Source organism: Puma concolor, chromosome B4, assembly GCF_028749965.1.
Source record: "Puma concolor isolate L17-30 chromosome B4, mPumCon1.1.hap2, whole genome shotgun sequence".
Lineage (NCBI taxonomy): Eukaryota > Metazoa > Chordata > Mammalia > Carnivora > Felidae > Puma > Puma concolor.
The window spans coordinates 46,536,240-46,561,585 of NC_141673.1; the positions used below are offsets into that span (position 1 = coordinate 46,536,240).

The 25,346-nt window shown below is 39.6% G+C and overlaps 1 protein-coding gene across 3 annotated transcripts in view; it reads right to left on the reverse strand.

Annotated features, from left to right (window-relative positions):
* The window catches only part of LGR5 (leucine rich repeat containing G protein-coupled receptor 5), a 132,637-nt gene that overhangs the window by 33,752 nt on the left and 73,539 nt on the right, over nucleotides 1-25,346 (reverse strand). For 2 of the 3 annotated variants that reach the window (XM_086712816.1, XM_086712814.1), the window contains exons 3-4: nucleotides 23,224-23,295; nucleotides 11,870-11,941 (exon numbers count right to left, since the gene is read on the reverse strand). In XM_086712816.1, coding sequence (XP_086568942.1) covers nucleotides 11,870-11,941; nucleotides 23,224-23,295 — 144 coding nt within the window. The remainder of the gene's footprint in view (nucleotides 1-11,869; nucleotides 11,942-23,223; nucleotides 23,296-25,346) is intronic. The other variant, XM_086712815.1, reaches the window with a different exon arrangement.

Here is a 25,346-nt window from a genome sequence, read left to right on the forward strand (position 1 = left end):
TGTCAGGCACTGGCCAAAAAAACCCCAACTCACTTTATTGTCTTCTGTCTAAAGTTTTTTCCATAATATTTTCATGTATAAAACCTTAGTTTTATAAGTTTTCTCTTTCAAAAGAAACATTTGGCCAATCTGTTCCATACTCCTGGAAGGAATTTTTGATTTATAAATGGCATTATTGTATGGATTATAGAAGCTATGAGATCATTCTTGCTATTGTTTTTCCAGAAAAAGGACCTTTACATAGATCTCAAATATGGTACCTTGCCAGTGTATCACACAGGCTTATATCTCTGTTTGAGAATGTCTTTGATAAGACATTAACTACAAGGAAGAAAGCGTTAGTCAAAAGATAAGCCATAGATCTTGGCTAATTCCATATCTGACATGACTGTAATGATGTCAATTATTAACATAGATGACTTGAGAAAAAAGAAGTCAAAGGTGTGAAGAATATTGCAGCTGCAGGTAGAGTATAGTTCCTGGGGATTCTTCCAGTGAACAGAATTACGAAGCGTAGCATTTTCTGGCACAAGAACAGACACTCAGATCAATGGAACAGAATAGAGAACCCAAAAATGGACCCACAAAAGTATGGCCAACTAATCTTTGACAAAGCAGGAAAGAATATTCAATGGAATAGACAGTCTCTTCAGCAAGTGGTGCTGGGAAAACTGGACAGCGACACGCAGAAGAATGAACCTGGACCACATTCTGACACCGTATGCAAAAATAAACTTAAAATAGATGAAAGACCTAAATGTAAGACAGGAAGCCATCAAAATCCTCGAAGAGAAGGCAGGGAAAACCCTCTTTGACCTTGGCCGCAGCAACTTCCTACTCAACACATCTCCGGAGGCAAGGAAAACAAAAGCAAAAATGAACTATTGGGACCTCCTTCTGCACAGTGAAGGAAACAATCAGCAAAACTAAAAGGCAACCGACGGAATGGGAGAAGATATTTGCAAACGACATATGAGATAAAGGGTTAATAAAGAATTTATCAAACTCAACACCCAAAAAACCAATAATCCAGTGAAGAAATGGGCAAAAGACATGAATAGACACATCTCCAAAGACATCCAGATGGCCAACCAACACATGAAAAAATACGCAACATCACTCATCATCAGGGAAATACAAATCAAAGCCCCAATGAGATACCACCTCACCAGTCAGAATGGCTAACATTAACAACTCAGGCAACAACAGATGTTGACGAGGATATGGAGAAAGAGGATCTCTTTGGCACTGCTGGTGGGAATGCAAACTGGTGCAGCCACTCTGGAAAACAGTATGGAGGTTCCTCAAGAAACTAAAAATAGAACTACCCTATGACCCAGCAATTGCACTACTAGGTATTTGTCTACAGGATACAGGTGTGCTGTTTCGAAAGGGCACATGCACCCCAATATTTATAGCAGCACTATCAACAATAGCCAAAGTATGGAAAGAACCCAAATGTCCACTGACAGATGAATGGATAAAGAAGATGTGGTATATATATACAATGGAGTATTACTCAGCAATCAAAAAGAATGAAATCTTGCCATTTGCAACAACATGGATGGAACTAGAGGGTATTATGCTAAGTGAAATTAGTTAGTCAGAGAAAGACAAATATATGACTTCACTCATATGAGGACTTTAAGAGACCAAACAGATGAACATAAAGGAAGGGAAGCAAAAATAATATAAAAACAGGGAGGGGACAACTTAAGGAGGGGGACAACTTAAGAGACTCTTAAATATGGAGAACAGAGGGTTACTGGAGGAGGTGTGGGAGGGGGGATGGGCTAAATGGGTAAAGGGCATTAAGGAATCTACTCCTGAAATCATTGCTGCACTATATGCTAACTTGGGTGTAAATTTAAAAAAATAGATTAGGGGCGCCTGGGTGGCGCAGTCGGTTAAGCATCCGACTTCAGCCAGGTCACGATCTCGCGGTCCGTGAGTTCGAGCCCCGCGTCAGGCTCTGGGCTGATGGCTCAGAGCCTGGAGCCTGTTTCCGATTCTGTGTCTCCCTCTCTCTCTGCCCCTCCCCGGTTCATGCTCTGTCTCTCTCTGTCCCAAAAATAAATAAAAACGTTGAAAAAAAATAGATTAAATAAAAATTAAAAAATATAAAAATAAATAAAAAATTTAAAAAATATATTAAAAAGAAGCCGAAGCATAGCATTTTCATCACTGACATTTCTATTTTATATTTGGATGAGCATTTTTTTCTTTGTAAGTTAAAAAAAATGACAAACTCACTTGTACATACATTTGTACATTTTTTGAGGCCATTTTGAATAATTCATGAATAGTCAAAAGAGCACAATCATTTAGTTCATTTATAACATTTTAAGAAATGAAAGCATTTCCCATTATTATCTTACTTTGCTATGAAATGAGAATTATGGATTTCCAAGCTTATATAGAATACAATTTGACAAGGTCTCTAAAATATTTATTACAGTGAAATTTACTGCCTGGAAATTTTATTGCACCAAAACCAGTGGATCACTGGAATTGAATTTGTCAGATCATTATAATAATACTATTGGGATACAATTTTATCTATATGAACTCTTATGGACTAAAGTAATGCTGATTTATATGAATTCTTCATAATAATGAGTCATTTTTATTGTTATTTAATATTGATGGAGTAACCACAATGTGGGATTCTACCTTTTAATGAAATTTCCCATTTATATCCTAGGAAGACATTAAGTGTATGAATTTATATAATGGGAATTTCTGCTTCTACCTTTCTGTTCTTCATCTTATTCATTGGTAAACTTAATGCAAACCAGGAAGAAAAATGATCTCTTTAAACTTACTTCTGAAAAGGTAAAAAAGTTTTTTCATCTCTGCAGCTTGGGGAGAGATAAAACCGACAGGCTCACTGAAGAGCAATAATTTAGAGACTAGTCGGTTGGCTTGACTAACAGCTAGATGAAGTGCCGAACAGAACCAAACCTGTCTTTCTGGCATTATTGGAGAGTGCATGACTCCAGTGAGAAATATCTTAGAGTCAATTTACAGTATGTTGCTCCCTTTCTCAGAGGTCATTGCTGCTGTGAATTTTGTAACGAGGAGACGAGTAACACAAGCATTAACTTCTCCAGTTTCATTTTTCTCCATAGAAAACAAAGACTTTTTTGGGGGTGGGGGGGGTCAAGGGCCCCATTAGTCTCTCAGGTACCATCAGGGTTTGAAATCTGGGGGTCCTTTTTGAATCTTCCATTGCCTTCCAGCCAATCATTCACCAAGTCCTCTCCATTTATCTTTATCTCCAAAACTCTCCACTTCCACTGTCTAGTTAAGTCTCTTATCTCTTAACACCTGCATTACTGCAACAGTCTCTGAGCTGGGCCTTTCGCCTTTGATCTCTTATCTCTTCAATTAATCCTGTAGGCTGCTGCCAGATTAATCTCCCTCAAACCATGCTCTATGTCATTCCCCTGTTAGGAATCCATGGTTCTGCCACATTACTGTCCCTTCAAACCCAAACTTCCCATCTGATATTCAAAGTTCACCATCTGCCTTCACTGGCCATGCTATTCTCCTATTTCTCTGTCCTAGTCAACTTGTCCCTATTTAGCTCCCTCCCACAGTACTTCTGAGCCTTGTATTCATAAGCATCCCCTACTTCCTGCCTATCCGAACCTCATCAACCCTCCAAGACTTAGCATTATGGTTCTTCCCCAAACCCTACACTTTAAAAAAAAAATTATTAAAAAATTTTTTTTAACGTTTATTTGTTTTTGAGACAGAGAGAGACAGAGCATGAATAGGGTAGGGTCAGAGAGAGGGAGACACAGAATCTGAAACAGGCTCCAGGCTCTGAGCTGTCAGCACAGAGCCCAACTCGGGGCTCAAACTCCCAGACTGTGAGATCATGACCTGAGGAAGTTGGCTGCTTAACCGACTGAGCCACCCAGGGGCCCTTAAAAAAAAACATTATTAAAGTATAGTTGACAGACAGTGTTATTAGGTGTGCTCACCACGGTAAGGGTAGTCACCAACTGTCACCATACTACTGTCATTATGACATTACTGATTACATTCCCTATACTGTACTTTTCATCTCTGTGACTTATTTATTTTATAACTGCAAGTTTGCCTCTCTGCATCTCCTTCACCTACTTTGCTTATCCCCTCCCACCCCACTCCCACCTGCCCTCTGGCAACCACTAGTTTGCCTTAAGCCCTGGAATTCTTTAAGTGGAGAGTCCTCAGCTAAGACAATAGAAAGCTAAATCTTGTAGACAGACCAACTCCAAAATCCCCGAAGGAATCACTGGGGTCCAACTCTCAGTTTAGGAAGGGCAGGTAGAAAAAGCCAGGCACAGAGATAAGAGTTTGGAGCCAGAGATATCAGGGAATGTGGGCTACAGTCAAACTGGGAGAGAGGAGCTGATCCCAAGCAGATGTTTAGGACATCACTTAGGGTTTGAGGCTTTAGTTCAGTTCAATAAATATTTCTGGAGTGTGCGTTTTTGCAGGTACTGTTCCTGGTGCTTGAGATCTAACAGTAAGTAAACCAGGCAGACATGAGCCTGTTTTCTAAGCGTGTTGATCCAACCTTTATGCAGCATGTTTCCTAAAGTGTAGTCAGACAACCAAATCGTTACAAGGAGGTGTTAGGTGAAGGCAAATGCATGGTAGGAGGGTCTAACCTAAATTTCAGTCTTTTTTGAGATCCAGATCTGGATTTCAGGCTGTCTTTGTGACATTTCTACTCAGTTGTTCCTCCACAAACACACACGTTCAAGACCAAACTCATTATCATTCACCTCCGTTGTCCCCAAACATAGCTTTTTGCCGGTTTTTCTTGTTCTCAATGATGGGCTTCCTTAAGCACATGGTTATAAACCAGAAATTTAGGAATCATCCTGACATCTCTTACTCCATCGTTCTTCATCGGTGGAGTAATTCCGGTACTCTGGTAATTTCATCTAAATAGTTCTCAAATCCATTTCCCCTTCACCATCTCCACTGCCCCCATCCTGACAAAGTTCTCCTTTCTCTCCTAGACTATTTCAGTAACACAGATCAAATCATGCCCTTCCCTGCCTTTTATCCTCCAGTGGATTCCCATTGACTTCACAATAAAGGCTAAAATCCTTGGCATGTCCCAAATGGCTTTCAAGGCGTCTGACCCCACCTGTCCCACTAAGCTCTTCTTGTACTTCTTGCACAAGAAGAGCTTAGTGACACAGGACTCTTCTGCTTCAGCCACAAGGAGCTTGTTTCTGCTTCTTGATGTACTAGCTTCGCCTCCAGCCACCTCCACTACAAGGCAGTGCACAAGTAGTTCCCTCTGTCTGGAATGTTCTTCCCTCCTGTCATTGTCTGATCAACTTTCACCTTTGCAATAGGGACAAGATACTCTTTTCTCACCTATAGTTTCCTTATCAGGAAAGTGGAGGCAAATTCTACCTCACAGGTGATGAGGGAACAGACAACCAAAAGCATAGGGAAACACTAAAAAAAGCAGACTGGCCCACACATTAATAATATTGTTTCTCTTCTCTTCTTCAACTTATTTATTTCTGTTCTGCAGAAATTTCTTCTTTTTGTAAATTTCTTTCTTCTTGTAAACCTTCAAAACATAGGTCTAGAAGTAAGATGTGATTCTGTCAAGCTCCTTTCCCTCACATTAGTGCATCCTGCTGTGTGCCCATTCTCTGAAGTAGATTTTGGAGGGAGGGGAGAGAGCGTGGTGATAAAATGGGCAGATTTTGGTGCTAGGAAGACCAGAGTTCGTATCCCAGACTCACTTCTAGACTGACTCCATTACAAGCCATATGACCTTGAGAAGGTCATTTAACATCTTTGAGCTTTCTGCTTCATCATCACTAAGGAAGGGGTAATCTCAGCTCCTACCTCATGTGACTCCTCCTTGTCTGAGGATGAGTGGAATGAAGAAGGTGCTTCATAAACAGCTGCTGCTGCTTTGATAACCATGTGGGTTTAAACACCCTGGGTGTTTCTGATTTTGTCCTGGCAGTGTTCCCATGCTTTATTGCTTCTTTCTTTTTTTTTTTTTTTTAAGTTTATTTATTTATTTTGAGAGGGAGAAGGGCAAAGAGAGAGGATGAGAGAGAGAATCCCAAGCAGGCTCCACACTGTCAGCACAGAGTCTGACTCAGGCCTCGAACTCACGAACCGTGAGATCATGACCTGAGCCGAAATCAAGAGTCGGATGCTTAACCGACGGAGCCACCCAGGCACCCCTCTTTATGTGCCTTTTTACAAACAGTGTACCTTCTATTGGTGCCATCCCTTTAGCTTCTCCGAAGAGTTTAACCCACTTCCAAAGGTAACCTTCATTTCACATCACAAGACTGAGAAAAGTGGTATTCTACTTCTCATTTATAACATCTATGTTCTCTTTTAGTTATTTACCTATCTGATGTGACTGTCACATGTATGATTTTAATCAGAGCACTGGCAGATAGCCTGATGTAAGAATGGTTTGTACATGGGGTCTTGCATTACGTATTCACATTTTTTTTCCATACATGATTCTGAGGACTGCGCTCCAATTTGAGTTCTCTCTTGCTGTAGACACTGTGTAGAAAGGGCTTTACCTTTGAAAATAGTTTTCTCCTGCTGTTTAACGGGGGAGGGAGACAAGGAAAACTTCTCATAACAATGCATTGGGTGCTGGTTTGCACGTGGTTCTATGAAATGACCTCCTAATGGTGCACTAGACAAAACCCTTGGCCTCTGGAACACTGAAGTCCACCTCCATCCCAAGACGTACCTGCTATGCTGGCACTTTGGTGAAAAAAACCAAACTAAACCAAAATTTTATTTATTGAACATGCATTTTTATTGTGTAAGCTTGTAATTTCTCTTTCTGGAGACTATTTTAGTGGGAAGAATAATGTCACTAATACTAAAACCATTGTGTGTGCGTGTGTGTGTTTAACCTCTTTGATCTTTTAATCTTATTCTCTTGGTTAGCTCACTCTACTTTTTTTGTCTCTTACACCTCCTTGTCTTTTGTTACTTCCTTCCCATTCTTTACCCAAGGTCTGAAACTGAATAGGCTCCTGGATGTTCATGGGAGAAAACTGGGGCTGGTTCTAGGCTTGCCTTATTTTCTGCCCAGCACTATGAGCCCTGCCTCTCCTCCTCATCTCTTTCTCTTACTTACTCTCTTTGAGGACTATTATCAGCAAAACCTTACCATGAAGAGTCTGGGTGACATTATTAACATTTCACAGGGCTCAGGGGCAGAGGAGTTGGTAGCCCTGAAGCTGCTATCACAAGATGCACAGGCTGATCACGTTCCAGGCAAGAATTACATGTTCTTTTTAGGCTTTAAAACAATGTCTTACACCCTGAAGATGAACACCAATTGGTGTTCTAATTGGAGACTAGAGACAATACCAAAGATATGTCTGATTCTTTTATTTTCTATGTTCCAACCCAATTTGTTTCTCTAGTGGGAACTTGAAATGAAAACCAACATGTATTAAATAATACTCTGGTTAACTGGACAAAGATGAATATGTCATTCTCTTTGATCACCTTGAACTTCACTAATGACAGTGAGATGACTGAACGTCATTGATGACTATCAACAAATGAAGTAACGATTTTTTTTTTTTCCCCATAGATCGATTTCTTAGCTACAGATACAAAAGTATGAGGTCAGGGGAGGGTTAAGTTTTGAGTTTCCATCAAATCATTGTAATCTGAACCTAGTCCTCAAATGTCTATAATGCCAAAAGTTTCTTGGTGAAATACAACTCATTGTGAATTCTGATTACATTTCCTATTCCCTTCCAAAAAAACAGAAAGGAAATTAAGTTATATTTGATTACATTACAAAAAATCCAACTGGTGTCTGGGCAGTCATTACCATGTCAGAAGCAAACGTACACATTGTACAGGGGCAGGCTCTGGGCTATTGGGCTCTGGCACATGGGCTTGACCTCTTATTCTTTAGACAAGCAATTTGTAAACATCAGGAGAGAGTAAAAAGAACACAAACGTACCTATGTGTTTTCATTATGAACAAGGCCAAATATCTTTTGTTTATGTAAAATAAATGAAAATTACATCTCTTGAAATGTGAGTACAATTTGTTGCTTCCTCACAGCAATGTGACCAATTTTAATGTATCAAGTTTCTTAAACTATATTCAATGAAGCCAAGTCTATATGGTGGGGCAAAGTATACTGGATCTATTTCAGTACTTATCAGCCACTTGGTTGGTAGACCACTTGTCTGTGTCATAGCACAATAAAACATTTAATTTCTCAAATGTGTTGGCCATACAAATCCCCAGAGGATTTTGTTGAAATGAAGTTTTTGATCAAGTCAGAGATGAGGCCCAACATCCTGTCCTGTATATCTGGGAGGTGTTGGTGCCGTGACAAACACATTCGGATAGTAGGGTGTGCTATCCACACAGCATATGGCCTCCTGTCTTTATCTGCCCCAGATCGTCAGTAGACTTAATAGGCAGGTATGTATGAGCTGTTTCAATTAAACACAAACAATGCAATCCCAGACTTTTATTTCATATTCCGAGTACCTTTTTAGTTCACACTGGAATGCAAAGTATGGATTATGTGATTATTTCAGGTTTGAAAATAGCTCAGGGGAATATTTACAGAACATCTGAAGAAGTGCTACCTGACACGAGTTTTCCCAATGTTCGGTTAAGAAGCACTTAACGGTATAATGGAACCAGTTAGAAAACACTCAGAGAGTGCAGCCTTGGGCTTTGGGCCTGTCCAGATGATTCTTCTTTGCAGCCAGGGTTGAGAAATCCCCTTTGGAGATTACAAGGCCAGGCATGTAGGGCGGTGATGCACTCACAGCTCCTGTGGAGGTTGGAGTGCAGCTTAGAGAGCGAATGTGTAAGACAAGGAAAATAACAAAGTGAAGAGAAACAGTGAATTCCAGGGACAGAAAAAAAGAGGAAACATTAGAAAAAGGGCCGAGTGATAGTCTAAAAGTTGACTATAGTGCAAGAAAAGCCAAGCGACGGAGTGGAAGCCTCCCAGGTGTGGGCAGCATGGACGATGAGGCAGGTCTCATCCTCTTTGTTACTTGTACTGATACAGAAGTGGCCTGAAAGCATGGACAATGAATGGAGACCGGAAGAGGAATACATGTTTGCATTCATGTAATGCATTCATGTAATGCAATCATGTAATGATCACTAGTCTCAAAACTGATGCTTTCGGGGCGCCTGGGTGGCTCAGTTAAACTTCTGACTTTGGCTCAGGTCACGATCTCAGAGTTTGTGGGTTTGAGCCCCGTGTCAGGCTTTCTGCTGCGAGCACAGAGCCTGCTTCGGATCCTCTGTCCCCCTTTCTTTCTGCCCCTCCCCCACTTGCACGCACGCACTCTCTCAAAAATAAATAAACATTTAAAAAACAAAACAAAACCTGATGGTTTCATTTTTGGAACAGCATGAAGGAAGCGGGAGAAGTACCATTAAACATCTCCAGTCTGGGACGACGGCAAAACTTTACAAGGGTTCACTGTGGCCCAAACCCACACACCCCATAGGGGCTCCTTCAGCTGGTACAATACAGTGTCTGTGCAGTTGGTGGTTAGAGTCTATGTTTATAACACTTTTTGTCCAATCTTAACTCTTGTATCAAAGCAGCACAAAAAACCATGAGAAAATGTGGCGCGGTAGCACACAGTGCCAACATTCAGCGCCTCACATGGGCCTGTCTGCGCTCCGGGCAAAGGGACCGCTGGACAAACATTACACGGTCAGCCGATAAAATTCAGCATGCACCGGGGGCCGAGTATCTATCTGGATGCGATAAACATCATACTAGAAAGTTAACCCTTGGCTTTTTCACAGGGAACACATACTTATAAGGTTTCAAACACAATTGTGTTTGTGAATCAGAAACCATAAGGCAAGAGACACCTGGTGAACAGTGAATCTCCAGACGGTAAGAAACCAAATCTGAACACCTTTATCAGGGAGGCACCGCCCAGTTCAAGTGAACAAAAGATTCATGGTTTTCTCTTTCTCAAAGAGTTCACTTTGCTGGGTGTTCTGTTTGTGATCTTCTTTCAGCTGATAGGGGCTTTTGGTTACCGACTCTTATCCTTCTATCTTCTGCCTGCCTCACAGCTGTTTAAAGTTCCCATTGGCTACTGCTATTATCTCGTTTTTCAATGCGGCCACTAGACCCCGTGCCCTGACGCAGACAACCCAACTTGAGAGTGTTTTGCCTTCTGACTGCTTCTTTCCTTCAGGAAAATGCTCGTGCCACAAAGGAGGAGTGATACTGTGATGTCATTAAGGAGCCCCTGAAAATGCAACAGACCTATCGCCATGCCACAAAGGGGCCCTTGTGGGCTTGTTTATCTATAGGCTCGTGAAAACCTAGGAAGTCACTTTGTTTGACTGGACTACAAAGCTTAAAATGGTCTCAAGCACAGATTTGCTTTCATTAAAAGAACAGCCACAACAAAAAAGATCAAAGGAGGAAAGTATCATCTTCAATCTCGTGTTTCTCCTCCTCTTGTATCACCTCAGTAAAAGGCATTAAGCAAATGCTATGTAACTATTAACCGATGGATTCTTTAAGATACTTTTCAACTAGAGTCTGCAATATTTACCTGCTTTTTAAATGCATCTCCCTCATCATTCCAGACCAGAAACCAGTATTTTGTTTGACAGATGAGGACTTTCAGTGTAAGTAAGATAGAAGCACATATTACACATGCATATATTGGAAAGCATGCGATATATTGCGAGCACTTACACATTCTCAGGAGATGAAGATTTACTGACCACCTACTCACGGCACAGTCTTGCCAAACAGTCACTGCAAACACTTGCTTACAACACAAGCTCTAAAACATCCAGCTGGTATGAAAGTTCTTTTTGTGGGAAATAACTAATTTTTACTTATTCAGAGATTCTAAGTCAATGAAGAGTAGAAACTCCTGATAGAAAACTTGTATACTCAGAATAAGGAACAATAACCCCAGTGCTGTGTATGTTCATGTGTCTGTATGTGTCTGTGTGTCAGTGGGATTGTTTGTGAGTATGTTTGTATGTTTGGGTGTGGTGATGGGGAAGCTGTGCAGTGAGACTTTAAGATATACCATAAGATCTTAGCTCACTGATTTGAGGACCCCTGATGTATATACAGAACCTTAAAGATTAAGTCATTTTAAAAATTCATTTAAATTCAAGTTAGTTAACATACAGTGTAGTCTTGGTTTCAGGAGTAGAACCCAGTGATTCATTGCTTACATATAACACCCAGTGCTCATCCTAACAACTGCCTTCCTTAATGCTCATCACCCATTTAGCCCCTCCTCCCCTCCAGCAACCCTCAGTTTGTTCTCTGTATTTAAGAGTCTTGTATGGCTTGCTTCTCTCTCTGTTTTCATCTTATTTTTCCTTCCCTTGACTCAGCAAAAGTTTCATTACAAGTCAGCTCAGATCATCTAGAAATGGAATAAATTGAAGATGCCAATCTTATCTAGATTTTTCTAGACACGGGGAGAAAGCATTATTTCTGATTTGAACTCAGGAACAAAATACTACAGGAGAATGCAGGACAAGATCCTGGATCCGCAAGATTCTGTCCTGTGATACCAGCATATATAAGAGGCTTTTCACTGCAGGTGCTATGATTGAGTGTCTGATCTGAAAATCTGAACTCCAACACTGGTCCCTCCCCCCCCCCCCCCCGTATTGTTTAATGAAGATTCAAAGGGTTGTTGCCATAATGAAAAGTCTCATTCACTCACAACTTATTTAGCTAGGGTCCCCAACCAAGGAGTTGATGAAAATGGTTATTTGGACATTTCATTGCTCCTTCCCATATTGGTCCTGAGAACATTTTGCAATTTTAACTGTACTTACAGGGACTGAAGGCTTCGCAAATTCTGCAGTGCTCCCGCCGGTACCTGTCTTAGGTGATTATTCTGCAGCATACTGCACATGAAAACAAATGAAGAAAAATGTTAAAGAAAGTTAACAGTAATCAATAATAACTGGCCACAGCACTGCCAGGCTCTGTTGTAAGTGTCAGGGAAACAGTAGAGCATCAGACAAAGCCTTGGCCCTTGGGGAGCTTGAATTCCTATGTGGAATGAAAGATAATTAAAAATTAATGGGTGAGTATATACCATCAGGCAAATGGTAGGTACTACGAATAAAAAACAAAATATGGATTTGGGATAGATGGATACAAGGGTTGAGATTTTTATTTTAAAATTTTTTTTCAACGTTTTTATTTATTTTTGGGACAGAGAGAGAGACAGAGCATGAACGGGGGAGGGGCAGAGAGAGAGGGAGACACAGAATCGGAAACAGGCTCCAGGCTCCGAGCCATCAGCCCAGAGCCTGATGCGGGGCTCGAACTCACGGACCGCGAGATCATGACTTGGCTGAAGTCGGACGCTTAACCAACTGCGCCACCCAGGCGCCCCGAGATTTTTATTTTAAAGGTGGTCAGGGAAGATCTTTCTTAGGAGTTGATACTTGAGCGGAGACCAGAATGGAGTCATGGAGCAAATCCTGTGAACATCTGGGAAGAGTTTCTGAGAAGAGGGAGGAGTAAGTGCAAAGGCCCTGAGGCCAGAGCTTGCTTGGTTTGTTCAAGGAGTACCAAAGGATCACTTGTGAGGAGGAGCGAGTGAGAGCAAGAGGTTGGGAGAGACTGAAGCTGTCTCATGGAGGACTTGCAGGCCACAATGAGGCTTTATTTTAAGTGTGATAAGAAACTCTTGTTGAAGGGTTTATAGGGAAATGACATGATCTTATTTATGTTTTTCTTTTTTTAAAAATTTGAGTACAGTTGATGTCCAATGTAACATTAGTTTCAACTGTACAACTTACAGATTTGACAGGTTAATACATTAAGCTATGTTTGCTACAAGTGTACCAACCGTCTGTCCCCATACATTGCTATCACAAGATCACTGAATGTATTGTGCCTTATATTCCTGTGACTTATTCATCCCATAACTGGAAGACCTTATCTCCCACTTCCCTTCATTGATTTGGCTCACACCCCCATCCTTCTCCCCTCTGGCAACCATCAGTTTGTCTTCTGTATTTATAGGTCTGAATCTGTATTTTTTTTTGTTTTTTTTTTTGTTGTTTATTCACTTTTTTGAGATTCCACTTATGAGTAGAATCATGGTATTTGTCTTTCCGAGTCTTATTTATTTCACTTAGATAATACTCTCTAAGTCTATCCATATGGTCTCAAATGGCAGATCTCATCCTTTTCGTGGCTGCATAATATTCACACACGCACACACACACACACACACACACACACACACACACACGCACCTTTTATCCACTTCTCTACTGATGAATACTTAGGTTGCTCCCATAATTTGGCTATTGTATCTAATGCTGCAATAAACACAGGGGTGCGTGTATCTTTTTGAATTAGTATTTTTGTTATCTTTGGGTAAATACTCATAATGAAATTATTGGATCACATGGTAGTTCTATTTGTAATTTTCTGAGGAACCTCCATACTGTTTTCCACGGTGGCTATACTGTTGGCATTCCCACCAACAGTGCAAGAGGGTTCCTTTTTCTCCATATCCTCACCAACACTTGTTTTATTTATGTTTTTAAAGGACCACTCCGAGGACTGTATAAATTAGACAAGATGGAAATATGGATACAGCAGGAAGCTATTCAAGATCTTCTTTCTTGTGTAGCTATATTTTAATATAAATTAAATTCTTTTTGTGAAGTATTGGGCTTTTGCTTGCCTGGGTTCAACTGTTCTTTTCAGAACATGACTACAGAACAGAAGCAGCTGGCAACAAAGAAACAAATATCTATCATTGTTAGTAGGGAAATAGCATGGAAAAAAATTCCCATTAGATTCCTCATATTTTGCTATTTTATTCATAAATATTTATAAGGCAATAATTTTGCATCCATTCTCCCAGTATTTCGTGGTCTACGTAAGCCAAAGGCAGAAGACCTAATTTTAAGAAAGCAGCCATTTTACAGAAATGCCTCTACTTATTAGGTCACAAACCTATATCTGGATCTCTGAAACAGTTTGTCTGGTTCCTTCACCTCCACAATGGGAGTTTCTTTCCATTAGATGACTGGCTGGGGACCCAACCCTAGGTGTGTCTAACTCCAGACTCGATGCACTTTCTATGACACCTTGCAGCATTACCTTGAGGCGTATTTGGTGAATGTACAAGTTCTCAGGTTGTACGGTATATGGCATGATTAAGGTATGGGTAAGAGTATGGGTTCTCCAATCTGTCTACCCCTTCCCTGCCCCTAGCAGTGTGGCCTCAGGGAAATCGTCCAAGTTCTCAACTTCTCGGTGACCAGTGATACTGCCCACCCCCAGGGCTTACTGTTATGATCCGATGGGTGAAGGTACACAGAACAATACCTGCTGCGTGGTAAGCGTTCAATGAAGGCTGACTCTTTTTGTATGCATTGATAGACTCCTTCTCAAAGCTAACAATATAGTGGGATTGTACTGGATGTGACATTTTAATTAACCAGAAAATAAAATGGGGAAAAAAAATCCGCGCCAGTGGTTCTCAGACTTCAGGGTTCATCAGAATCCATTGGAAGGCTTGTTAAAGCACAGCCTGCTGGGCCCCACCCTCAAAGTTTCTGGTTCCGTAGGTCTGGGTAGGAGCCAGAGAACCTGCGTTTCTAGCAAACTTCCAGGTGACACTGGTGCTGCACAGTAAGGCAGCACACACTCACGCACACACCTGTGCTATCCTAAATTGCTTCCACTGGAGTATTTTCACAACTTGAGGCTGCAATGAGCTTGGAGAGAAGTCTTAAGTTAAAACAAATTTTTTTTTAATGTTTACTTATATCTGAGAGAGAGACACAGACAGAGCGCTAGCAGGAAAGGGGCAGAGAGAGACAGAGACACAGAATCTGAAGCAGGCTCCAGGCTCTGAGCTGTCAGCACAGAGCCCGATGTGGGGCTCGAACCCACCAGCTGTGAGATCATGACCTGAGCTGAAGTCAGACACCCACTGACTGAGCCACCCAGGTACCCTTGATAAGGCCTATGTTTTAAGTCTCTGAGAGCAAACCATCTACTCTCCCTGACCATTTGTCATTTACATGTATAATGAGAATAGAATAATATCATCTGGTAGATAAGGTGTTCGAGGATTAAAAATATGAAGGTATTTGTAATACTTTCATATATACAAATATGAGTGTGTATACAAATAAGACACGAAAATACTTTAGAGGTCATAAAACTTAACACTTTTATCATGGCTGAGATTCTATTTACTAAGGAATATAATTATGTCACTTGTATCCTAATAGTTTTACTGAAGTAATTTCATTATTAAACTTGAATTCAACTAACATTTCATAAATCAAGAGTGTCAAATGTATTGGTTCCTTTTTTTTAAGTTTATTTATTTATTTTGAGAGAGAGAGAGAGAGAGAGAGAGAGAGAGAGCTCAACCAGGGGAGGGGCAGAGAGAGAGAGAAGGAGAGAATTAATTCTAAGCAGGCTGACAGTGCAGAGCCCAAAGTGGTGCTTGATCTCATGGTTCATCAGATCATGACTGGAGCGGAAATCAAGAGTCAGACACTCAACGAACTGAGCCACTCAGGTGCCCCATTGTTCCTTAGGAGAAAAGTCAAGTTTTAGGAAGATCTCACATTTCACTTATCTGTTAAGGAATTGGTAAAATTATAGCTTGAATTCCATATTTTACATAATTTACTTGAGTATTAAAATTTTACATTTCTATATTATTTTATACTTTTCCAAGTAGTTTTAATATATTATAGAATTTTACCTTCACAGAAATGTTTTCTAAGTCACTCACTAATTGAGTGATAAATGTGAATGATGGTAAGATTCAGATAATAGACTTCATTGATGTCTAAACTTTGTAGGTGATATATTACTCTATAAAGTATTGAATAGTCCTATGCTTTCTAACCAAAGAGTGAAACTATTAAAATGTGGTCTTCCTAAAACAACTGGAAAATTGGAGTAGAGGATAAGAGATACTCAGATGGTTTTCCTCCATTAAACAGTGGCAAACTTTCTCCAAAGTTTTATATAACTGGTTTCAGAAAACAGAACTTATATGAACTTTGCTAATGATAAATTTTAAAGCTACTCCTGAACTACCTCCCAGCAATTTAATTTTTGAACTACTTCTGCAAGTAAAATACCAAAAATATAATTTAGAAATCACTTAAGTCCTGATCTCTCCCTAAACTAAAGAACTTCTGTTTAATTACTTTTAAATGACAAAACGAGCACAAGTTATCTCCACAAGTCTCCAGTAAGTTAATTAGAAAATTCTGTTTTTGTTTAAGATATCCTAGTGGGAGACAAAATAATGAAAGGGTTTACAGCACTTTGGAGTGCAATTAAAACAGAAAGCATTCACAACATAGCTGCTGATTTCTTTTGCAAATACTTCTTTATTCTGTGCATCCAATAGAAGCAGAAAGCACCATGAACTGAATATGGGTTTAGGCACTTTTGGCTTCGTTTTTATCATTCACATATGGGTGAGAAAAGAAAATTTTCCACTTTCTCTAGAGACAAAGAATGGCTGCATATTTCTTTTAATTAATTTTTTTAATGTTTATTTATTTTTGAGAGAGAGAGAGAGAGAGAGAGAGAGCATGCGTGAGCACAAGTGAGGGAGGGGCAAAGAGAAGGAGATGCAGAATCAGGCTCCAGGCTCTGAGCTGTCGGGACAGAACCCAAGGCGGGGCTTGAACTCACCAGCCACGGGATAAAGACCTGAGCTGAAGTCTGATGCTTAACTGACTGAGCCACCCAGGTGCCCCAGTATTTTCTTAATTTCTTTCCCTGATTTTAAAATATTACAAGTTTGAAAATGCTTTTATTTTAAACATTTATTAAAAATTTAAATATGTTGAAATTATTGAAGTCTTAAAATATTGAAGTTTTAAAATTTAAAGTATTTCATACAGCATCCCACGCTTCTTAACAGTACTTTATTTGGTTTTCTTTTCTGCCAACAGGGCTACGGGAGAACAGGTACAGTGAAGCAGAGGGAGATGAAATCATATGTTACAGGGGAACTTCATCACAGTCGATGGCTTGATCCTTAGGTATTCCTTCTGCCTAATTGTCCTGTGTTTAGGTAGGTATAAAGTAACTGTCGAGACTCTGTTGTAAGCCTATGTGGGAAGCAGAGAATTTTGGCTAATCGTGACTTTTCCATGGTTAGTTTTACCCATCACCTCCATGGCTTTGGTTCTGGTACTGGGTGGCGGGAGGATGAGCTGTTCCTTGACTGAACGGTCGACAGGAGAAAATGAACCTTTGCTGAAGAAAGCCTGGTTCAGAATTCCACTGGACTGGGTGTTTTACAATATAGAACCAATAACTTATTTTTCTATGAAGCCAGTATTTATAGAGATAATCTTAAATACTAGTGATCTTCCAGAGTTAACGGTAGTAAGATTTCAGATATAAAAGAGTCCTAGCTAAGGAGGGCTGTTGCCATCTTCATTTTCTTTCTTTCTTTTTTTTTTAAATTTTTAATGTTTATTTATTTTTGAAGGAGATAGAGACAGAGCATAAGTGGGGGAAGAGCAGAGAGAGAGGGAGACACAGAATCCGAAGCAGGATCCAGGCTCTGAGCTGTCAGCACAGAGCCCAATGTGGGGCTCGAACTCATAAACTGTGAGATCATGACCTGAGCCCAAGTCGGAGGCTTTACCAACTGAGCCACCCAGGTGCACCACTATCTTCATTTTCTTAATGGATTGGCTTACTATTATCTTTCTCTTTTTTTAATCAAATGCTCTCCTTACCCTCTCTATGCTGATCAGGGACCCAGATGAACATAACTTTTACACTACCTTTCTTACCATGCTGTACAATAATCAGTTATCGCTTTCTTTCAGTGACTTTTGGGTTTTATAAAACATTTGGAAGAGTTGCCATGAAGAAAGAAGCAGGCTTATTCAGCATTTTACCCCTAGCACTGTGGTCTCAACATGACCAGACTCAATTCTCCCTTTAATACTAAATATTTATAATGCCCCATCTATTATATTTAGATAAAATTCATAAAAATATAGCCTATTTACACACATCACTTCAAAGAAAAAAACCAAAAGAATGTACTGCCCTAACTATATTATAAAGGAGAAATAAAAAAAATTTATAATAAAGTGATACATGTATCATTATATAAGTGATGCTCAGATAGGAGACATCTTTATGAACGAGTCAGATGTTGGGCTCTTTTTTTTAAAATACAAACTTAAAAAAAATTTTTTTTAAAACTTACATCCAAGTTAGTTAGCATATAGTGCAATAATGATTTCAGTAGAATCCGGTGGTTCACGCCCTACATACAACACCCAGTGCTCATCTCAACAAGTGTCTTTCTTAGTGTCCCTTGCCCATTTAGCCCATCCCCCCGCTACCTACAACCCCTCCAGTAACCCTCAGTTTGTTCTCTATATTTAAGAGTCTCTTATGTTTTGTCCCCCTCCCCGTTTTTATATTATTTTTGCTTCCCTTCCCTTATGTTCATCTGTTTTGTATCTTAAATTCCACATATGAGTGAAGCCATATGATATTTGTCTTTCTCTGACTAATTTTGCTTAGCACAATACTCTCCAGTTCTATCCATGTTGTTGCAAATGGCAAGATTTCATTCTTTTTGATTGTCGAGTAACACTCCATTGTATATACATACCACATTTTTTTATCCATTCATCCATCAATGGACATTTGGGCTCTTTCCATACTTTGGCTATTGTCGATAGCGCTGCTATAAACATTGGGGTGTATGTGCCCCTTCGAAACAGCACAACTGTATCCTGTGGATAAATATCTAGTAGTGCAATTGCTGGGTCGTAGGCTAGTTCTATTTTTAATTTTTTGAGGAATCTCCATACTGTTTTCCAGAGTGGCTGCACCAGTTTGCATTCCCACCAGCAGTGCAAGAGGGTTCCTCTTTCTCCGCATTCTTGCCAACATCTGTTGTTGCCTCAGTTGTTAATTTTAGCCATTCTGACTGGTATGAGGTGGTATCTCATTGTGGTTTTGATTTGTATTTCCCTGATCATGACTGATGTTGAGCATTTTTTCATGTGTCAGTTGGCCATCTGGATGTCTTCTTTGGAGACGTGTCTATTCATGTCTTTTGCCCATTTCTTCACTGGATTATTATTATTATTATTATTTTGGGTATTGAGTTTGGTAAGTTCTTTATAGATTTTGGATACTAACCCTTTATCTGATATGTCAGTTGCAAATATCTTCTCCCATTCTGTTGGTTGCCTTTTAGTTTTACTGATTGTTTCCTTCATGTTTGGCTCTACTTTTAATGAATAAAGTTGGGTGTGAGAGAAACAGCATGACCAGAAGCTGTTTTGTACAAGAACCATGAAGTGAGATTAGAGTTCTACATGGATACTAGAATAAGAACTAGAATTCTTAAGATACATAACAGACTATGCTTATATGGGAAAGAAGGAAACAACCTTTATTAAAATAAGGATAACATGCTAAGATAAATGATAGATGTTGTAGGGGAGAAAATTAGGAAGTGTTAGACTCTCACAAATGAGCATGACATTTTCACAAATGCCTGTTCCTTGTAGAGGAGAATAGTGTAAAAATAATTCTCTTTTAGGACAAGATAAGGTTGAAATATCACAAAGCACATTTATCCTATCTCAAAGCTCCATCACATGCTGAGGCAAGCCTTCATTCTCCAGTACTGGAGAGCCTAATGGCAACAGAGAATTGAGGCCAAATTGGAAAAAAAAAAAAAAAAATCACAGTATTGCCTTCATAGAAGTCGGGTAGCAGACCCTGCTGGATAATGGAAGAGCAAGATTAGAAAAGCAACAGGCCACCCAAATAAATATATATATATTACACAATTGTCATAACAGATTTTTATGACTGTTCTCCAAAAAATTTTAAGGCTATAATACAAAATCTTTACAAAGCAAACTTTGTTAATGAAATTCAACGGAACCTTATGTTTCATATTTCTCTGCTAATTTAATGGCAATTATTATTAAAAAAATTTTTTTTATGTTTTTTATTCTATTTTTGAGAGAGAGAGAGAGAGAGAGAGCAAGCAGGGGAGGGGCAGAGAGAGAGGGAGACACAGAATCCGAAGCAGGCTCCAGGCTCTGAGCTGTCGGCACAGAGCCTGACGTGGGGCCCAAACCCATGGACTGTGAGATCATGATCTGAGCCGAAGTCGGACACTTAACTGACTGAGCCACCCAGGTGCCCCAAATGGCAATTATTTTTAAGAAGAAGTTTTATACCTCCACGGTTATATATTTTTAATTTGTTTTGTGGCTGTTGAGGTAATTCTTCTACTGCACTAATACTGTTTTCACCTAAATCATACAATACCTGGAATAGACAGGATGCATACACTGAATTATTCAGTGATTTTACGAGAATACATTTATTCCATTTAATTTTTCCTGTACAAATTATTAGGCCTATGCAGAACTTCTTATAAAACCTTTTAGTGTTATTATGCATGAATATATTATTGACTCAAATTTGGTCAATTTACACTGGGCTGAGTAGCACATCACAGGACAGTTTGCTACATGCCAATCATCCAGAAAACCAATGACGTTGGTTTTCCAACACTCTGGGGCAAGAAGAATGGCCACAGTTGAGAACCATTGTTCTACTACTGAATGAAATACTTTCAAAACATTTGATGATTGAATTTGCTCATTGAATATTAGTCTTTTTTTTTTTTATTTTTTTATTTAAAAAAAATTTTTTTTTTTTCAACGTTTATTTATTTTTGGGACAGAGAGAGACAGAGCATGAACGGGGGAGGAGCAGAGAGAGAGGGAGACACAGAATCGGAAACAGGCTCCAGGCTCTGAGCCATCAGCCCAGAGCCTGATGCGGGGCTCGAACTCACGGACCGTGAGATCGTGACCTGGCTGAAGTCGGACGCTTAACCGACTGCGCCACCCAGGCGCCCCTGAATATTAGTCTTTAAGTCAGCAAAGCAAAAGGAAGAGCAAATATAATTCTGGGCAGAAGTCTTGCTCCTCTAAATTTCTCTTCACGTGGGCAGTGATCTAGCTACACTGCAAAGTCTGAAAATGCCATTCCCATGCTTATAACTTTTCCTTGGTTTCTCATCATGCCTAGATCATAACAATGCTCATGCATTTTTGACATGACATACAGGATCCCTGGGACCAGGACCCTTTCTATCTCTCCACAATCTTCTGCAGATACTTTTCATCTTTTCCCAAATGCTTGAGTACCAATCTTCTTAGAGCCGCCTGTTCACCCCTGGTACTTCCTGCCTCCGTGTCTCTGTATTTATCCCCTCAGTTGATCACGTTATGGTTGTTTCGCAGGTGTGCTAAGATTCAGCTCCTGGATCATCTGTTTGGAAAAACATTTCTTGCAGGAAGCCAAATCTGAACCATCAGACTGGACTAAATGCTTTCCAATTTCTGGATGCAGTGTTCTGCACAGGTCGCTAGACACATTTTTTCAGATGAATCAGAGGAGACCTGTTTGTTTGGCTTTGTCCCGCTATCTTGATCCCACAACCTATCACTACATTATAAACTCTTCAAAGGCAAGGGCCATACTTATTGATCTTTGTATTTTTAGCAATAATTTGTTCAATGACACACACACACACACACACACACACACACACACATGCATACACATGCTCTCTCTCTCTCTCGCTCAGTACTTCCAAAATACATTTTGTTAAGTGAGTTAAAATAATTGATTCTAGTATAATTTATTTAACATGTATCCAAAATACTTTGTGGTACATAACTCAACATCGAAAACACATCATCTAAGTTGTCTTATCTAAACTTGATTTATTTATGATGCATTTTGAATGGTTCCAAATATTCTGATGAGTTCATAGAGATATAGGTACATTAAAGAGTTGATGCTACAGCTCAGAATTTTAGCACACACAATGAATGAACACATCAGGGTTTGGCAGTATGGCAACTTAAAAATATTTCTGCCTAGGGGCACTTGGGTGGCTCAGTCGGTTAAGCGTCCGACTTTGGGTCAGGTCAGGCTCTCATGGTTCGTGGGTTTGAGCCCCGTGTCAGGCTCTGTTCTGACAGCTCGGAGCCTGGAGCCTGCAGCCTGCTTCAGATTCTGTCTCCCTCTGTCTCTCTGCCCCTCCCCCACTCAAGCTCTGTCTTTCTCTTTCAAAAAAATAAATAAACATTAAAAAAATTTCTACCTAACAGCAAAAACAAGTTAAACGTAGGAGGACTGAACTCAACCACCTAAGCAGACCAAACGATGGTTCTGCTGTTATGTTTAATTTTTAACAAAATAGTAAATTTAAATAAAGCTGATTTTCTAAAAGCCTATGGATCCCTCAGGTCAATGAAATGCAATTCCCATTAAGGAGAAATGTATCAAATGTCTTCTTCGAGTTTAAAACTTTTATCTCAAAGAAAGGAAACAAAATCAGGATAGTCTCTGAGATAAAATTTTCCTGGTATGACATTCAACTTACATTACCTATTTTCTCTACCTAGGTGACTTTTTTTTTCCTACACAGAAGAAATGAAAGAAAATTAAGCAATGGATACTAGAAGAAGGAGGCACTCAATAATAATGAGTTTTCTGATGAACAAACTGGGAAATTGCACATTACATACTAAGAAAACCACTTTTACAAGTCTTAGTGAATTAACATTTCTCAATTAAATAACTACTCAGTATATCTATTAGGCACTAGGCTTTTCCACGTCTATTCACAAATGGAACATAAACTTGGTAGTTTTTTAGCTGATCCTTACTCGGTGCATTATAAGGAGACAAGCTTCACAAATGGTTTGAGGCTGTGATCTCATTATGTAAGCATCATAAGGGTTTATTCACCTGGTGATCAAGACGATTCAAGAGACTGTCCCCAACTTTATTACACAAAAGGAAAGGGAAATACTCTTTTAAAAGTTTGAGTTGATAAGTTGCTTCCTTAGAGGCAATTTTAGAGTTTAAAGTAGAACAGGAGAGATGAACTTTTTTTTTCACACACAAATCCAGCCTGGTATCGTACTGTCCTATGGTACCAATGAAGGTAGGCTTTAACTGAAATGAATTATCCTGTGGTTCTAAACAGCTTGTTAGAGGGATTCAGTCTTTACAAGTTAATTAGCATCCACTTGACAGTAAAATCAGAAATATAGCAAATAACAGCCTGTTTACTTACAGAACTTTAAGACTATAAAGGCCAGCGAATGCTCCCTTGGGAATGTACGTCAAAGCGTTTCCAGAAAGACGTCTGTGGGTTTCAAGGGAGAAGAGAGACAGTAAGCATAGTGCTCTTCATGAATTCATTTAGTTGTTAAGAAATGCAATAGAATTTTGTTCAAAACACAGGTACCGAAAAACAACTGTAAAGAACCTTGGCTTGTTATATTTTGCGAAAAGTTTCTGTAAATTTCTAACCAAAAAAGCTGACAAAAGAAGTGTCTACGAAGAAACATGATAAATTACCTATTTTACAATAAATCATTTAACAGCTTAGACTATATATGTAACTCTCCCTTTTAAAAAATTTTACACAAAAACTAGCACCATATGGTAATCTACAAAAATTGTACTATCAAAATGTGATTATAATTCTTTATAAGCCTAAATAAATCAGATAATATAACATAACAGTATTTCTGTCGCAATTATCCCACAAAATACCCAATTTTCTTACTATATTTGGCAAATAAGAATGCAGACTATCACGATCAGTTTTTTCCAAACTCTCTAAAAAGGGTAGAGTAGGGGCCCTTGGGTGGCTCTGTTGGTTAAACATCCGACTCTTGACTTCAGCTCAGGTCATGATCTCATGGTTTGGTTTGTGAGTGCAAGCCCCACATCGGGCTCTGTGCTGGCAGTATACAGCTTGCTTGGGATTCTTTCTCTCTCCTCCTCACTCTCTGCCCCTCCCCCACTAGCGGTACGCCCCCCCCCTCTCAAAATAAGTAAATAAAAACTTAAAAAAAGAGAAAAGGGTAGAGTAGCTTAATTAATGGTTTAATTGAGCAATACCTTAAAAATTAAAAACAATAAAGAGTGTTTAGTATGAAAGACATGAATATGGTTTATTTAATGGAAAGTTTTGACATCATTAACTGGTAAAGTTTAAAAAGTTTAGTTTATAATATTTTTCTAAGTGGGAAACAGTCAAGGTGAGAGCATATGTAAAAAGATCAACAAGGTATGGTACCTAAAGCATTTGGTTAGTACTTTTTTGGCAGTCACATCAAAGCCATAGCCTCAGGAGTTAGATGGTTCCAGAAAATGGAAAATCCAAGAAGAACACAGTGACTCAGAAGAGCACAGAACCTTTTAAGGAGCTGATCACATTGTTGAATGGTGGGTAAAATTGGGAATCACGACACCCCCATGTTTTCTTTTTTTTTTTTAACGTTTATTTATTTTTGGGACAGAGAGAGACAGAGCATGAACCGGGGAGGGGCAGAGAGAGAGGGAGACACAGAATCGGAAACAGGCTCCAGGCTCTGAGCCATCAGCCCAGAGCCTGACGCGGGGCTCGAACTCACGGACCGCGAGATCGTGACCTGGTTGAAGTCGGACGCTTAACCGACTGCGCCATCCAGGCGCCCCAGACCCCCCATGTTTTCTTGATGGAGATGGAAGTTGGGGGATAAGGGTAGAGCGACCCATTTGATTAGTGCTTATTCCTGAAGGGCTTAACAGCTTCAAATTTATATTTTGGTATTATCTCCACATGAGAGAGGATTCATTTCCACTGAGTTCCACTGACCAGACTGAAATAAGCCAGCACGCAACTTCACGTCAGTGTCCCATTGCTGGTCCATATCATCAAGAATAAACTGTGAGTATTGAAATAAATATTAGCTCTTAAACAGAACCTCTGAATGGCATTTTTGGTATGTTTATTAAACAGCATCATTTGCGCAATTCAAATTGAATTGGCTTAAAATGAAAATATATCACACTTTTTATAATCTTACTTTTATTTATTAAAAAAAAATTAGGGGCGCCTGGGTGGCTCAGTCGGTTAAGCGTCTGGCTTCAGCTCAGGTCACGATCTCACGGTCCGTGAGCTCAAGTCCCGCTGTCAGCTGTGCTGACAGCTCAGAGCCTGGAGCCTGCCTTGGGTTCTGTGTGTGTCTCTCTCTCTCTGTCCCTCCCTTGCTCATGCTCTGTCTCTCTCTGTCTCAAAAATAAATAAAAACATTAAAAAAATTAAAAAAAAAATTAAATACATAAGAGAGACTTGGACCTTCCAAGAAGCTCTGCCTGTTTTGGGTCTGCAGCACTAACTTGCTGTTAAAGAAGGTTTTTAGT